Source organism: Dendrobates tinctorius, unplaced genomic scaffold (assembly GCF_039654945.1).
Source record: "Dendrobates tinctorius isolate UK_male_01 unplaced genomic scaffold, ASM3965494v1 ptg000081l, whole genome shotgun sequence".
Classification (NCBI taxonomy): Eukaryota; Metazoa; Chordata; class Amphibia; order Anura; family Dendrobatidae; genus Dendrobates; species Dendrobates tinctorius.
The window spans coordinates 189,829-205,173 of NW_027361749.1; the positions used below are offsets into that span (position 1 = coordinate 189,829).

General features: G+C 40.6%; 1 protein-coding gene across 2 annotated transcripts in view; it reads left to right on the forward strand.

Annotated features, from left to right (window-relative positions):
* Positions 1-12,607, forward strand: part of LOC141096858 (transcription initiation factor TFIID subunit 4B-like) — a 186,563-nt gene extending 173,956 nt beyond the window's left edge. For both annotated transcript variants that reach the window (XM_073583696.1, XM_073583697.1), the window contains exons 12-13: positions 2,904-3,011; positions 10,277-12,607. In XM_073583696.1, coding sequence (XP_073439797.1) covers positions 2,904-3,011; positions 10,277-10,432 — 264 coding nt within the window. In that variant the 3' untranslated portion in view covers positions 10,433-12,607. The remainder of the gene's footprint in view (positions 1-2,903; positions 3,012-10,276) is intronic.
* The last annotated feature ends 2,738 nt before the right edge of the window (positions 12,608-15,345 follow it).

The window sequence follows — 15,345 nt, forward strand, 5'->3', positions numbered from 1 at the left end:
GTGCATTTACACGGAGACTTGATTACACAGAGGTGGATTGCATTTATCATCATTATTCATTTAGGACAACATTGGATCATTCAGAGATCCACAGTGAACTTCTGGAGTGAGTTTGCTGCACTGAAAGTAAAGGGGCCGAATAATATTGCACGCCCCACTTTTCAGTTTTTGAATTTCTACAAAAATTTAAAATACTGTATATACTCGAGTATAAGTCGACCCCCCCCCTAATTTTGCCACAAAAAACTGGGAGAACTTATTGACTCGAGTATAAGTCTAGGGTGGGAAATGCTCCATAGATTATTCCCCCATATGCTGCCCCCATAAGAAGCTCCATAGATTGTAACCCCATATGCTGCCCCCACAAGAAGCTCCATAGATTGTAACCCCATATGCTGCCCCCACAAGAAGCTCCATAGATTTTTCCCTCATATGCTGCCCCCATAAGAAGTTCCATAGATTGTTCCCTCATATGCTGCCCCCATGCTGCTGCTGCTGCATGTAAAAATAAAAAAAATTACATACTCACCTCTCCGTCGCTGGGTGTCAGATTCTCACCTGTCCTGCGTCCATGGCTGCTCACCGCTATCTGCCACGTCATCAGTCAGTGACGTTCAGACTGCAGGGGGCGCGGCGCACATTATCCTCGTCACCGCGCCCTCTGCTGTCTGAAGTCACTGACCGATGACGGACGGCAGCAAGCAGCCATGGACGCAGGACAGGTGAGTATCGCTATACTTACCCGTCCTGACGCTGTGTCTTGAGCCCCCAGCTTCTCCGCGCTCTCTCTTCCTGCCTTCAGCGGTCATGTGGTACCGCTCATTAAAACTCATGAATATGCGCATATTCATGAGTTTTAATGAGCGGCACCACGTGACCGCTGAAGGCAGGAAGAGAGAGCACGGGGAGAAGCTGGGGGCTCAAGACACAGCGTCAGGACGGGTAAGTATGACCTGACACATCCGCCCCCTCCGACCCCCTTTGTATATGACTCGAATATAAGATGAGAGGGGGACTTTCAGCCCAATTTTTTGGGCTGAAAATCTCGACTTATATTCGAGTATATACGGTAACCAATAAATTTCATTCAACTTCACAGTTGTGTCCCACTTGTTGATTCATCACCAAAAATTTACATTTGGTATCTTTATGTTTAAAGCTTGATATGTGGGAAAAGGTTGAAAAGTTCCAGGGGGCTGAATACTTTCGAAAGGCACTGTATTTATTAGTAGTAACTAAACTTTTCAGGGATGAATCCTGGAAAAAATCTTCACTACACTGCACTTTGATGTTGACTAACATCCGGTATGTGAAAGAGCAACAGGCATGTCAAGTCCAGTTCCCAAATCTCCTTGTTGTCTTCAGTCGGGCAACGGTAAACTTTCTTCTTCCCTTTAGTGTTCGTGTTTAATAAAATGTCTTCCGAATTGAAGTGCTAACCTTTTCTAATTATCAAATTACTCAAATTATATACATTTTTATTTTACTACGGGACTCTTAAGTGTGGAATGACTGTACAAACCAAGTAAAGATGCTTCGTCCACAAAGGTTTGAGGAAACCTTTAACTACACCTGGTTTTCCATCAATCTCCTCCCAGAGCTATATTTTTGAACAGTCATTCTGTGCTTACAGACTCCTTTTTATTGGTTAATCACTATCCCCTTTTGTTCTTGCTACTGTCTCTTATCATGCCTATTGACATTGAATGGAGCCTCAGTGTGCATGCTTGACTTCTTCTCAGTAATGCAGTGAGAAGGACTCCCACCATTAATTCCCCCAGATAGCAGACCTTTAATACACCTTGTGCAGGTGATACTTTTACATTTTCACAACCTTTTTTTCACCAGTTTTTAGAAAAGCATGGTTTTGTTGCCATTTTCCTAGACAACATGTTATGATTGATCTGTGAACACACCAGTCTAGTCAGGAGCAGACATATCATTGGTGCAACTTGTGTTGCTTCCGCACAGGGGGCCCAAGAGTTGAGGGGGCCCATTTATACCTCCAAAGCAGATGCAATTTAGCATTTTTAGGAGCTCTTGGGCTGCAAAGGGCCCATATATTCTTGCACAGGGGCCCTTTTTACTAGCCAGTGAGTCAAGTATGTACAGGATCTCTTCCATCTCTCATGGTTTGTAATTTGGCATCCACACTTTTTGAGTGGGCGGTTGCTTTTTAATCGGCATTCTGCCAGTGCTACATGTACTGAGACTTCCTTTACTTCACTTCCCCACATGTATTGCATTTGCAGTTGTCCGGTTGATTGTATGCTCCAAACTGAAAACGAGCCTCCTTGTATACTGTCTGACAGGAGACAACGGCACACTTCTAGATGCTAGAGATGGATTACACTTGATAACAGATTTGAAGTTGTTTAAGGAGTTAAACAGAAGAGAACTGAGTGATTTTTTTGGGAGGGGATTAAGACGTTATTTCTTAAAAAATAAATGTTCTTTGAGATTGTTTAGCACATTGTTAAAAGGATCAAGTTTTTGAAAGTAGAGACCATTTAGCTGCTCTTTTGTGACAAGTTTAAATCAATGAAAATTACATCATGTTTGTGTCATTCTGGTTTGGAATTCTTTTCACAAAATTGTAAAAATTGTATATGAATACAAGACCAGAAGAGCAAGTTCAGTGTAAGAACTTTCCTGCTCCCATAGAAGACTCCATAATAATGCACTTTATCTAACTTGGGTCAGACTTTCATTATGAGCAATAAGAGGTGAGCACTTGTTGGATTCGTTGAGTTATGGTTAGGTTGTTGCAGTGGCTACAATCTACTGCATAAAAAAATCCTTGACCAGATAAAGATTTGATTATTTTAATTAATGAATGAAGGTAGAGCATAAAATTATAGTTGCTATTTGTGAAATAATGTTGAATGATTTCTGTTTCTCAGATGCAGCAGCTGGAACTGGAGCAAATACAATACCGAGAGGCAAATCTTACTGCACTGGCTGCAATTGGGCCAAGAAGAAAAAGATCCTTGGATACAAGCGTCCAAAATGTAATGGGGATATCTAGTGGTGATAGTGATGCCAATATTATATTCTTGTACACTAGTGCCGTTGGTTTATTTTTATTTTTAATGTTATTTGAATAAGATTTTTATTGTGCATTGTGTAACCGTGCAAAACATTGCATGAGAGATGCAAAATAGATTGATGTGAGCACGCATATACAAACTGGAAGGCTACAAAAGCCAGGTGACTGTGTCCACTGTTCTTGGACATTTGTACCAGTTTGTCTTGGACATTTGTACCAGTTTGAGTGGGTACATACTGCTTTATGCATGCGTAAAACATTTTTAAATATTACTATTTTGAGCATTGACCATTTTGTTTGCTTTTATCAGGTTACAAGTAGCAACCAATGTGTCATAATCAAGGTCAACAATTCAGCCAGGGTAATATTTAAACTCTTGGGGTACGTGCCCACGATGGAGAACTGCTGCTGGTTCGATACTGTGTATTTATGCAGCGTCAAACCCACAGCAGCCGGATGTTACAACATAGTGGATGGGAATGCTAGAAATCCCATGTCCACTGTGCGTCCATAGTCACCTGTGGAGACTGACAACTGGCCTGTCTTTCAAGACCGCAGCATATCAATTTCTCTTGAAAATTAGATCAGTAGAAATGTATTGAAGCAGTAAATCTGCACGGTTCAGTGAACACATGCGGATTTACTTGCGTTCAATAGAAGGCAGCATTTTGGACGCAGTGAATATACACTATGTCCAAAGCAGTGCTAGTTCCGGATTGTGGGCTCTGTTTTTGAATGGCAACAATTGACAATCCATAGCAGGTGCTTGTGTAAGAAGTATTTGTGAAACAAAAATGCCAGTCAGTACTAAGCAGTGGTTGCTTTCAAGAATGGAGCCAGCAGTACCCAGGCCAGAACCACTTTGAGATGCTTAGTTTTCCTCCTTATCCGTGACTCCAAGGAAAGGATTGTTAAGTCTCCAAAGACAAGCAGAGCTGGCCAGACCAGGTATTTTGGTTCCCTAAGCAGACAAAGCCGATGGTTCCCCCTAATCCCCACTACCAATGAAAGCTCAGCCCCCAGGTAAGGGAATGGGTCAGAAACTAAGATAAAAGGGCCCCTAAGGAGCCCCGCCTCCCCCTCCAATGGTTCTGGTACCAAGCTGTGATGACTACTTCCACTAGAACGGTTACCTTTTTCACCAAAAAATACCTTCAAAAGTAAAAAAATAAAAAACTGGTACTTTACGCTCAACAGGGAGTGTGTTTCCAATTTGAAACTAATCCACTCTACAATTAATATACAAAAACTGTGTGAGCATACCATTAGGCCGGGGTCACACTTGCAAGTGCAATGCCAGAAATTTGCGCGAGTCTCTCGCATCTATACCCGGCACTGCCTCCAGCACTCAGGACCGGAGTATTTCTATTCAGCTGAACGTTCCCGTCCGAGTGACAGTGGCAGGTGTTGATGCGAGAGACTCGCGCAAGTTTCTCGCATTGCAATCGCAAGTGACCCTGGCCTTTACCTGTAATATCTGATGATGGTGAAAAGTTTTTATTTATATTGCTTAGTTACATAGCGCCATTAATTCCACAGCGCTTTACAGACATTATCATCGCTGTCCCTGATGGAACTCACAATCTAAATTCCCTGTCAGTATGTCTATGCAGAGTGGGAGGAAATCTGAGAACTCGGAGGAAACCCTCACAAAGACGGAGAGACCATACAAACTCCTTGCAGCTGTTGTCCTTTCATGGGATTTGAACCCAGGACCCCAGCGCTGCAAAGCAATAATGCTAACCACTGAGCCACCATGCTGCCCTCTTCATACTTAAAGGGAATCTGTCACCCCTTTTTTGAGATATCATATAATGATATCATTCAATTGTGTGTCACATAAGGATTCTCTTAGTACTTTTGCTTCCCCCTGACCCCGCACCTTTCATGCATAAATCCCTTTTTTGTATCGGTTCAGATGTATGTAAACTGCCACAGTCCGTCCGATGGGCGGGGCTTATTCACCTGCTCCCCCCCCTCCCTGTCTTGCTCTACACAAGAAGAAATGCGTAGAGCAAGATAGGGAGGGGGGAGCAGGTGAATAAGCCCCGCCTATCGGACCAGACCGTGGCAGTTTACATACATCTGAACCGATATAAAAGAGGGATTTATGCATGAAAGGTGCGGGGTCAGGGGGAAGCAAAAGTACTAAGAGAATCCTTATGTGACACACAATTGAATGATATCATTATATGATATCTCAAAAAAGGGGTGACAGATTCCCTTTAATGTTTCTAGAGGGAAAGAAAAGGGTTTACTGAAAACATTAATAGTCTCTCTCTTATCAATGACTTCTCCTGCATTTGTCATTATGGAATTTAGGATGCAAATTGCGCTATAAAAATGTATAATAAAAAATGGAATAGCACGTGATTAAAGATGAGTATTTTATAGTGCTTTCTGACCCTGCTCTCCCGATACATGAAATGTAGTTTTCCAGTAAAGTGTTTAGTTGGATAAAACGCTGTCTGCTCTCTGAAATGTCAAGCAGAAGTATTTGATTATACTTTCACCTTTCTATAATTCTAAAGTTTGAAGGACATCACTCCTTGGTTGCTGCACCTCCCTTGGGGGTTGTTTCATTTATAATGTTGCCTCGGGCTTTCTGCTGCTTCCTGCGGATTTGACCTCGTTTTCAACCCTGCGCTGGCAGCTGTGCTGCATTACTATAATTTCCCTCAGATCACACAAGGTTGTCTTGTCGTATAAAAGACCCGACCTTGTGGCATTGTGTCTAAAGGGACAAGGAAGCTTTCTTATTCTATGACCTGTAGTTGGTAGTCATTTTAAGTACACTACACTGGAAAAAATTGAATTTTTAAAAATGACATTTTTCTTCATATGTTAAATGGGAAGCGTGAAATATTTCCTCCTCCTCCAGATTCTTACTGTAGCATCATCCAGAAGGGAAAAGCTTAGATTCAGATTCCTTTATGTAACTCTATAGATAGATAAGTCGGCAATCTGTTCTGTCCTCAATAAGATGTAAAGAGTATTTTTATTGACAGCTAGTTAGACCTGGCGATGAATCCTGCTCGTTATATTAGAATATGGAGATAACCGCACTATGTATTAGACTTAAAGGGTTATTCCTATCTCAGACTTTCGTGGCTGAGTGAAGCAATAACATCAACCAGCTCCGACTACTAGATGAACGGAGTTGGCTAAGAGCTACTGAGCTAAGCTTCTGTAGCGGCCATAGAAATTATTGGGAGCGATGTAATCAGCATAGCATTGTAAGCTATTATATTTCTGTAACTTTTGTCAAATTCAGGCCTCACTAGCCATTCCCTGGTGATGCTGGGGCCAGTCAGTAAGCAAATGCCACAGTGCATTGCCAATATTATAACCAGCAGCACCAAACAAATATCACAGTGCAGCACACTAACACTCCAGCAGAGCCCAACAAATGCCACTATGAAGCACAACATACCTTCCCAAAAGCGTCAAATACAGCAGTGCAGCACAAAATACTTTTCCAGCAGCTCTACTGGTAGTAGCATTGTCCCGCATCTCACTCCTTCACCATCCACAACAACATGGTTTTCCTAGTCCATCTAAAATACTCTGCTCAAAAAAATAAATGGAACACTTAAACAGCAGAATATAACTCCAAGTAAATCAAACTTCTGTGAAATCAAACTGTCCACTTAGGAAGCAACACTGATTGACAATCAATTTCACATGAGGTTGTGCAAATGGAATAGGCAACAGATGGAAATTTTTGGCAATTATCAAGACCTACTCAAAGGAGTGGTTCTGCAGGTGGGGACCACATCTCGGTATCAATGCTTTCTGGCTGATGTTTTGGTCACTTTTGAATGTTGGTTGTGCTTTCACACTCGTGGTAGCATGAGACGGATTCGACAACCCACACAAGTGGCTCAGGTAGTGCAGCTCATCCAGAATGGCACATCAATGCGAGCTGTGGCAAGAAGGTTTGCTGTGTCTGTCAGCGTAGTTTCCAGAGGCTGGAGGCGCTACCAGGAGACAGGCCAATACACCAGGAGACGTGGAGGGGGCCGTAGGAGGGCAACAACCCATCAGCAGGACCGCTACCTCCGCTTTTGTGCAAGAAGGGACAGGAGGAGCACTGCCAGAGCCCTGAAAAATGAGTTCCAGCAGGCCACAAATGTACATGTGTCTGCACAAGTGGTTAGAAACCGACCCGTTGAGAATGGTTTGAGTGCCCGACGTCCACAGATGGGGGTTGTGCTCACAGCCCAACGCCGTGCAGGACGCTTGGCATTTGCCACATAACACCAGGATAGGCAAATTCGCCACTGGCACCCTGTGCTCTTCACAGATGAAAGCAGGTTCACACTGAGCACATGTGACAGACGTGACAGAGTCTGGAGACGCTATAGAGAGCGATCTGCTGCCTGCAACATCCTTCAGCTTGACCAGTTTGGCAGTTAGTCAGTAATGGTGTGGGGTGGCATTTCTTTGGATGGCCGCACAGCCCTCCATGTGCTCGCCAGAGGTAGCCTGACTGCTATTAGGTACAGAGATGAGATCCTCAGACCCCTTGTGAGACCATATGCTGGTGCGGTTGGCCCTGGGTTCCTCCTAATGCAGGACAATGCCAGACCTCATGTGGCTGGAGTGTCAGCAGTTCCTGCAAGATGAAGGCATTGAAGCTATGGACTGGCCCGCCCGTTTCCCAGACCTGAATCCGATTGAGCACATATGGGACATCATGTCTCGCTCCATCCACCAACGTCACGTTGCACCACAGACTGTCCAGGAGTTGGCGGATGCTCTATTCCAAGTCTGGGAGGAGATCCCTCAGGAGACCATCCACCGCCTCATCAGGAGCATGCCCAGGCATTGTACAGTAGGGAGGTCATACAGACACTTGGAGGCCACACACAATTCTGAGCCTCATTTTGAGTTGTTTTAAGGACATTACATTCCACTCTAATTTTGTGTGGGACTCCAAATCCAGGCCTCCATTGGTTATTAAATTTGATTTCCATTGATGATTTTTGTGTGATTTTGTTGTCAGCACATTCAGTTTTGTACAGAACAAAGTATTCAATGAGAATATTTCATTCATTCAGATCTAGTGTGTTATTTGAATGTTCCCTTTATCTTTTTGAAAGTGTGTGTGTGTGTATGTATGTATGTATATATATATTATATATTTATATATATGGAAATAAATAAATGCGTATTGTGACTATTAATATACTCACCAGCGCCACTCTTTCCGGCGTCCAGCAGCGTTCTGCTCCTCTTCTCAGTGGCCTCACTTTTCTTCATACTCTCTGGGTCACATGGTGCTCTTCATGATCTTGAAGTGATTTGTTTTTTTTTTATAATGTAAGCCTAAAGAGTGTCAGAACGAGGCTCCACTGTCAGGGATTTCCAGCTCACACATAGGCATAGTGACCCGGCTAGTCTGAATTGCAGTGACATTACTGAGAAGCTGAGCAGAATGGCGCTGGACACAGGAATGCGGCGGTAGTTTGCATTTTATAGTATTTTACCTCCGTTTTTGTGAGCCAAAACCAGAAGTAGGTGATAAATACAGAAGTGTTGACGTGTTTATATTATACTTTTCCTCTGACTGGTCCACTCCTAGTTTTGGCTTACACATACTGAAGTAAAAAAATTCCCTAAATTCTCAGCATATGTATGTGGCCTAAAGCCTAGGAGAAATTCACATTTAGACAAATTATACTTTATCAAAATCCCTCAATCTGCAGAAAACCAGGACTAGTGGTGCTAAATATGAAAACCACAATCGGTGCTTTTTTTTTTTTTGCCTTCAGTGTATTGTCCACCCATAGGATGGCCATTTTAAACCATAATTTCTTGCAAATGTAGGGTTCTGGGCCACTAAATATTGACCATGCATACTCCTGCTCCTATACAGAGTTAAACACTACTTTGTACTGCTGGTCAGTACCATGAAGCATGGTACTAAAGCATCAGGCATGGTCTTACCACTGTCATTGTAAATGTGTAGCGCACATAAAGCCTCAGAAGACATGACAATCTGCTGTATCACCAGTTCTGGATTCTCTTTTACAAATACACTTCCCTGCCTGTAATTTTAAGCATAAGTGACTGGTTTTCCTTTAGTTGGGGTTCACAAATGAATGTTCCAATTATAGTCAAATTCATACTGTATGAAAAAAATGTATACAATCTGAATTGTCTTAGATAATTGTCCTTGTTTGTGACAAATCGGCAACACAGACCACAGGAATGTAAAAAAAGCTCATTTCCTTACAGATCACAACTTTTAGAGATGGAAAACATTAGCACTGTTCTGTCCTTTGTGTGAGTGCAGCTTCAGGAACACTATACTAGATGGATCTCTGCAAGGAAGCCCAGTACTTCCATTACAGTGTAGGGCAGCATAGCATTCAGTGAGCTCAGATAAGCTGTTAGGGTGAGCGTTTCCAATTATATCCAGCAAAATTTTTTGTAAAGCTTGCTACTCGGAATCAGTGCACAATTCTGAGAGGAATGTAGTGCATCCACAAAGTTTAGTCTTCCAACAGTGTAAATCTTGGCCTGCCCTGATAACTTGCTAGCTGTGTGAAGAGTTGTAGTTTTGTAACACCTGGTGAACCATAGGCAAAGGTCAACGATGTACTGCACATGAAGGATGAGATATTTAAGTTTTGGATCAAACCTCTTAAAATCCAAAACGGTTATCTTTTCCTCATTTTGTGGTTGTCATTTTTATAAGGGAGATGCATCTACTATTGCTGAAATACATAGTGAAAGGGTTGTTCCCAACATTATAAGTCGTCCTCTATCCACAAAACCAATTATAGCTATCTAATAGGTAAGGTCAACTTCAAGAAAGGGGCTTTTAAAAGTTTGGCGAAATGAAGCAGTGGCTTAGTTTATTTTCTGCAGGACTGCCGGAGATGAAAGAGTAGAACTTCTTGGCTTTCTCCTACAGTCTCATAGAAGATAAATGGTGCAGTGGTCAAACATAACCAATGCTCCATCCTGGTGCAGGTTTTAAGAACTCCTTTTTTGGGGTTGATGGGGATTCAAGTGGTCGGACCTTATCGTATTGGAATGATATCCCCAATCCTGTGGATAGGGGAAAACATTCAATGTTGGGCATAAACCTTTAGCAGTGGAGTGATAGTCAACCAAGTATGACAATTCAAACCCTTGCTTTGCCAATAAGAACATTCAGGACTTATTTATATATTTATTTTTATGTGACCTTAACAAATTTTTATTCTGTTTTAGGGATTTCATACAACTGGTTCATCCGTTTTCAGCGTATCCAAATCATCATTTGTTCCAAGAATAACTCGGGTTAGTCTCAGAGATTTAATATTCTGTATGGAGCAAGAACGGACAACCAAACATTCCTTGTCACTCTACCGTGCCCTCCTGAAGTGAATTTAAGTGATTCATTACCAAAGACATTCTGTTTTTAGTGTGCTTTTGTAATGTTAAGAAACGATTTTGTATCCAGGAGATTTATTTTTTCTTTATAGGATATTTTTATACCAATTAAACATGGTAAAGCAAATGTGGATTGTTTTTGTTTTTTGAGTGTAGTGCCAGCTTTAGGAGTTAGTGTCTAATTTTATTTAGATCTGCAGTTCTTGCTGGGTAAGTGCCTATTTTTATCTTGTAGAATATTTTTCTATGCGTAGAGCATGGCCAGTATAATAAACCCCTCCTCAAAACTGCGATGACCAATATTATGTGCAGTCCTCTTGAAGCTACTTTTACAGAGAATAAGTGGAAGAGTTGTATAAGGTTAAGTAAATGTTACCAATTTCTAGATACACTTGGTAGATTTGTTTAGTATTTAATTTTTGGTGTTATATTGCAATGTACTGTTTATTCTACTACTCTATACTTTGTGCTTCTGTTAATACTATGTTCGTGTTTTGTTTTTTTTTTTTGTTTTTTTACATGTGTGAAGTGTATTTATACTTCATGTAGATGTTTTCCATACTTTAAAAAGATGTAGATCCTTATTTTATCTTAAAAATGGCATAATATATGGCATTAGTGGTAATTCAGGGCCTCTGATATGTTTTATCGTTCCAGTATAAAAGGCTATTTCCTTTTTTTTCCCTCTTTAAATTTGATATGGGTAAAGGCATAACTATAAGATTGCCTTTCTGATATCAACATAGTACTAAACTTTGACACTATGCACACAGTTTCTCTCTGATCACTACTTTGTTTATTAGCCGTCATGGAGATGATTTTGATGTAATGAAGATGTTGTAGGGAAAAATGGTTACAAGATACATTTTTAGTTTACATTAGCCTGTAATACCATGACAAATTATTTTTGAAGATCAAAGCGAACCAATAAAGTAATATGTAAATTTACTTTTCAGGTCACTATATAATATGTATGTATAAAGCCGCTATGTGTTAGCAGTATTGTACATGGTGCTTCAGATATAAGTTAATTATTTAAAGAGGTTGTCCACTTCTGGACAGCCACAGCTTAATCAATTCAGGACCCAATTTAAAATAAAACAATGGATAACTCCTGCAGTGTCGCTGTTTCAACGATGGAGGTACTGCAGTTTCCCGAGAGTGACAAAACGTCTTGTTACTTACAGGCAGCAACCAATGAGTGGTCACTTGTCAACTGCAGCCATTACTTTTTTTATTCAAGTGGGTGTCCAACCCTTACAGTATATTGATGACCTACAGCCAAAGAGCAGATGCCCACTGGCTACAGTCTGCGTGTAACACAAGTCACATTCTTTAGGAACAGCAGCACCACTGCAGGTGGTCCCGATTTGAGCAGGAGTTGTCCAGTAGGACAACCCCTTTAATGGGAACCGGTCACCATGTTTTCCCAGTATAAGCTAAAGTCACTGCCTTAATTCTTATTTACATCAGTGTATCAACCTGTATAAAAGGCTCCAATCCCCTCTACATATCCCAAAAAATACCTTTTATAATCGCTCACATACAGCCCTGTCCTATGAGAGTTGCTGGTCTTGCTCAGCGCCTCCTATATCCCCATAATCGTCATCCTCCTTACCTGCTTTATAGGGATGATGCCTCCCGCATCTTCCACATAGCGCCCCAATCTCACTCCTTCGCAGGCATTCTTTGGTTTGCCTTGCTGAGGGCAGAGCAAAGTCTTGCACTGCGCATGTGCTGGCTTTACTTCCAGGTCATCGGCGCTCTTTGGCCTCTCCCAACACATACCCATTACAGGAGGTTGCTCTGCCCTCAGCGTCATCCACATGAAGGAGGGCAGGATGATGCCAATTGCGAGGATCAATTGGTGTGACGAGCAAGTCTATTGGACCGGACCGTGCAGTACAGGGGATTATAAAAGGTTTTTTTTGGGGATATGCAGTAAAGGTGACTGGGGACTTCTATACAATTTGCTACGTTGCTGTAAAAGAGACGCTAAATGTGTTGGCCTTAGTTTATATTGTGAAAACCTGGTGACAGGTTTCCTTTAAGTATTTCAATAATCAAAATATGTTTCTTACGACCTTCAGTATCATTATTCTGCATATTTTGCCAAAGGTTTGATACAGAGGAAAAAATGTAAAATAAAGTAATTTCCATTCAATTTTGCCAATGTTCAATTGTTTAGTGTTCTAATAAAAGGTTGTGTGCCAAACTTACTAGAAACCTGGGTCTGGGAATTTGTATTCACAAATATTCAATGCAAATATGCGCTTAAAGTATATAAAAATAATCCTGAAGAATTGGCCTGGGCGCTCCTGAAACACGTCTGTTCATCACTCTGAATAAATGTTGCAAGTAATAAGAACCTCCTAGCAGTGGTGTCTTTCTGCTGGTTGTGCCTGAGTTATATTCACAAAGAAATATTTTTCTATACAGCAATCAGAGGAAAAAATAATTTACATTGCGTTACAATGATACTCATGTTCAAGTGCTGATATTTGTTTCTCTAAGTAGGATAAAAGTTGAAAGGGACTTGTGAGATTTTTTTTACCAATATGTTACCAGTCTTATCCATAGGTTGTCTGGTTTTGTAATTAACCCTATTTAGGCATCTTAATTTTCTAAGTGTAGGTCATACAGCGGTAATGCAGTTTACATTTCATGTTTGCAGATATGTTGTCACATGGTGTGCTGCTGTATTCTTTGGTTAGTATATTTGATTATATTATATGTGATGAAGGACAAGTATTTCAGTTCAATAAAGTAAAGATGGCACTTCTCTTCTAATCTGGAAAAAATAATGCACTAATGACAGGTTTCCTTTCTATTAGTGGTGACTAGCGCAAGTGCTTGTTACTAGAGTTACATCACTAATTTCTATTGTGTGATTTGCCTGTATCTGATATTTTCTCATATGTTTTGCACCACGTACAGAACAACAATTTGTCCACTTTTCTGCCATCACTTGACCTTTGTGTACATTTTGTAATAAGCTTCTTTTTTGTTTTTTGGGAAAAAGTACTTGCCATTAGTTTCAAGAGCTCATCAATGACTATCCACATGTAGTAAAGCAAGACATACATTATAGACTTTAGGCCAGATTCACACATCCAGGCAGTTTCCCTGAACCAAACTTTACAGCCTCATGTAAAGTGTAAGTCAGGAGACCAGATGTTCATCCATACGTCACACTCCTAGGGCAATGATTTGTGAACACATCTTACGTCCAAATTTGCGCAGAACTATTTCCAGTCAAAAATACATTAAGGCAATCAAGTTAATATTGGTTATCTAAAATAATTAGGATTTCTTAATTAGAAAAGTTCTGTATCATTAAATGATTTCAAAACTGTTTATTATTTAGGCCTTAGTGTTAAAAATTCTTCTTTCACATTTATACATGTAAACAGGCTGCCAATCTGCTAATGAGCAAGCAAAACGCTTGTTCATTAGTGTGAAATGATTTTTTGAGTAGCACAAGTAAAATCATTGTTCTTGTCGGTGCATCGTCCTGTGTAAGTCGGACTCGTGCTGCTGAAACTATGGCAGCCTATGTGCACTGAGTAATGTAGATCTATCAGTGAGCATCATTTATTCTGGTCTGTGTAAACAGGCATTCAAACAACCGATGATCGGTAAAAGTTTACTGTTCGGCGGTCGATGGGCCATGTAATTGGACTTTAAGGGACAACTATGTTAGAAGAAGGCTGTGACATTTTGATAAAAGCCAATCAGAACCAACAATAGACAGAGGCTGTATGGTTGACTGTTAATTATAATAATCCAGAAAGTGTTGAGCATTTCAGTCAGGAGATTAACTGATGGCCTTTTTCATACTTTTTATTTTCTAAACCATGAAATATCACCACAACTACCTTTAATTGTTAAACTTGGCTAATGTTGTCATCTTTGGATGAGACACCAGTGTAATGTCTATAGCATTTGATAGTCCTGGCAATCAACACTTTGTAAATCCAAAAATAAAAAATCTTGATGATTAGAATGACTTTTTGTAGGTTGTGTTTGGAAGAGTGTAGTATCAAAGTGCAAAGCATATTACAGAACCCTTAGTACTAATTGTATGACATACCAGAATGATATCTTCCTCATCAACCAGCTCATTTGGTTTATTTGCTATATATTTTGTGTTAAATGGTTTGGGGCGTCATCAGATTTTACCCTGTGTTCTGGCACGAGATTAGAGCAGGATTTAGACACTCTTAATTGTAGCTATTACTGCAGTGGGCTAAGAGGCTGGTATGAGGCAAAGGAGAGCGATTCTTCCTCGGGCAATATTAAAGAAGCCAATTAAAATCCGGAACACATACAATTAGCTCTGGTGGAGGCCGAATAGTGCCATATGAACAGCAATGTAAATAATCTCAAATAACTCGAGTGACAAGAGGCCAGCGTTAATTCAGTCAAGTGGCATTTTGTCCTTGGGTAACTGCCAGTAAAACTGGTTCGTTCTAGCAGATCCATGTGAAACATGAATTAACCAGTGTATTTCCCCTATAATGAGCTTTTTTTTTTTTTTTTTTTTTTTTTTTTTACACCATTAGATGCGAGACCCAGAAAGCCTCCCTCCTTTCTTGTCTTGCCTTAGAAAACGATGTATAAATAAAATAAAAAAAGAAATCTAATATTTTAACTCATTTTGAGAAATTGGGGAAAGAGACTTGGTCGTCAGAGTACACTATAATCATCAATGAAGAAAGATTATTTCAGCTCACCCTTAATATTCCAATGCGACTTCTCAGCACGGACCACGTCTGTCAGATGGTGGAGGGAATGGCTCTTGGGAAAAAAAGATCCAGCTCAGAAGAGTAAAATCCAACTACTTTATTCAGTTCAATAAAACATGAACAGGCTTGTAACACACCCGACCGGTATGCCCGGAGGAA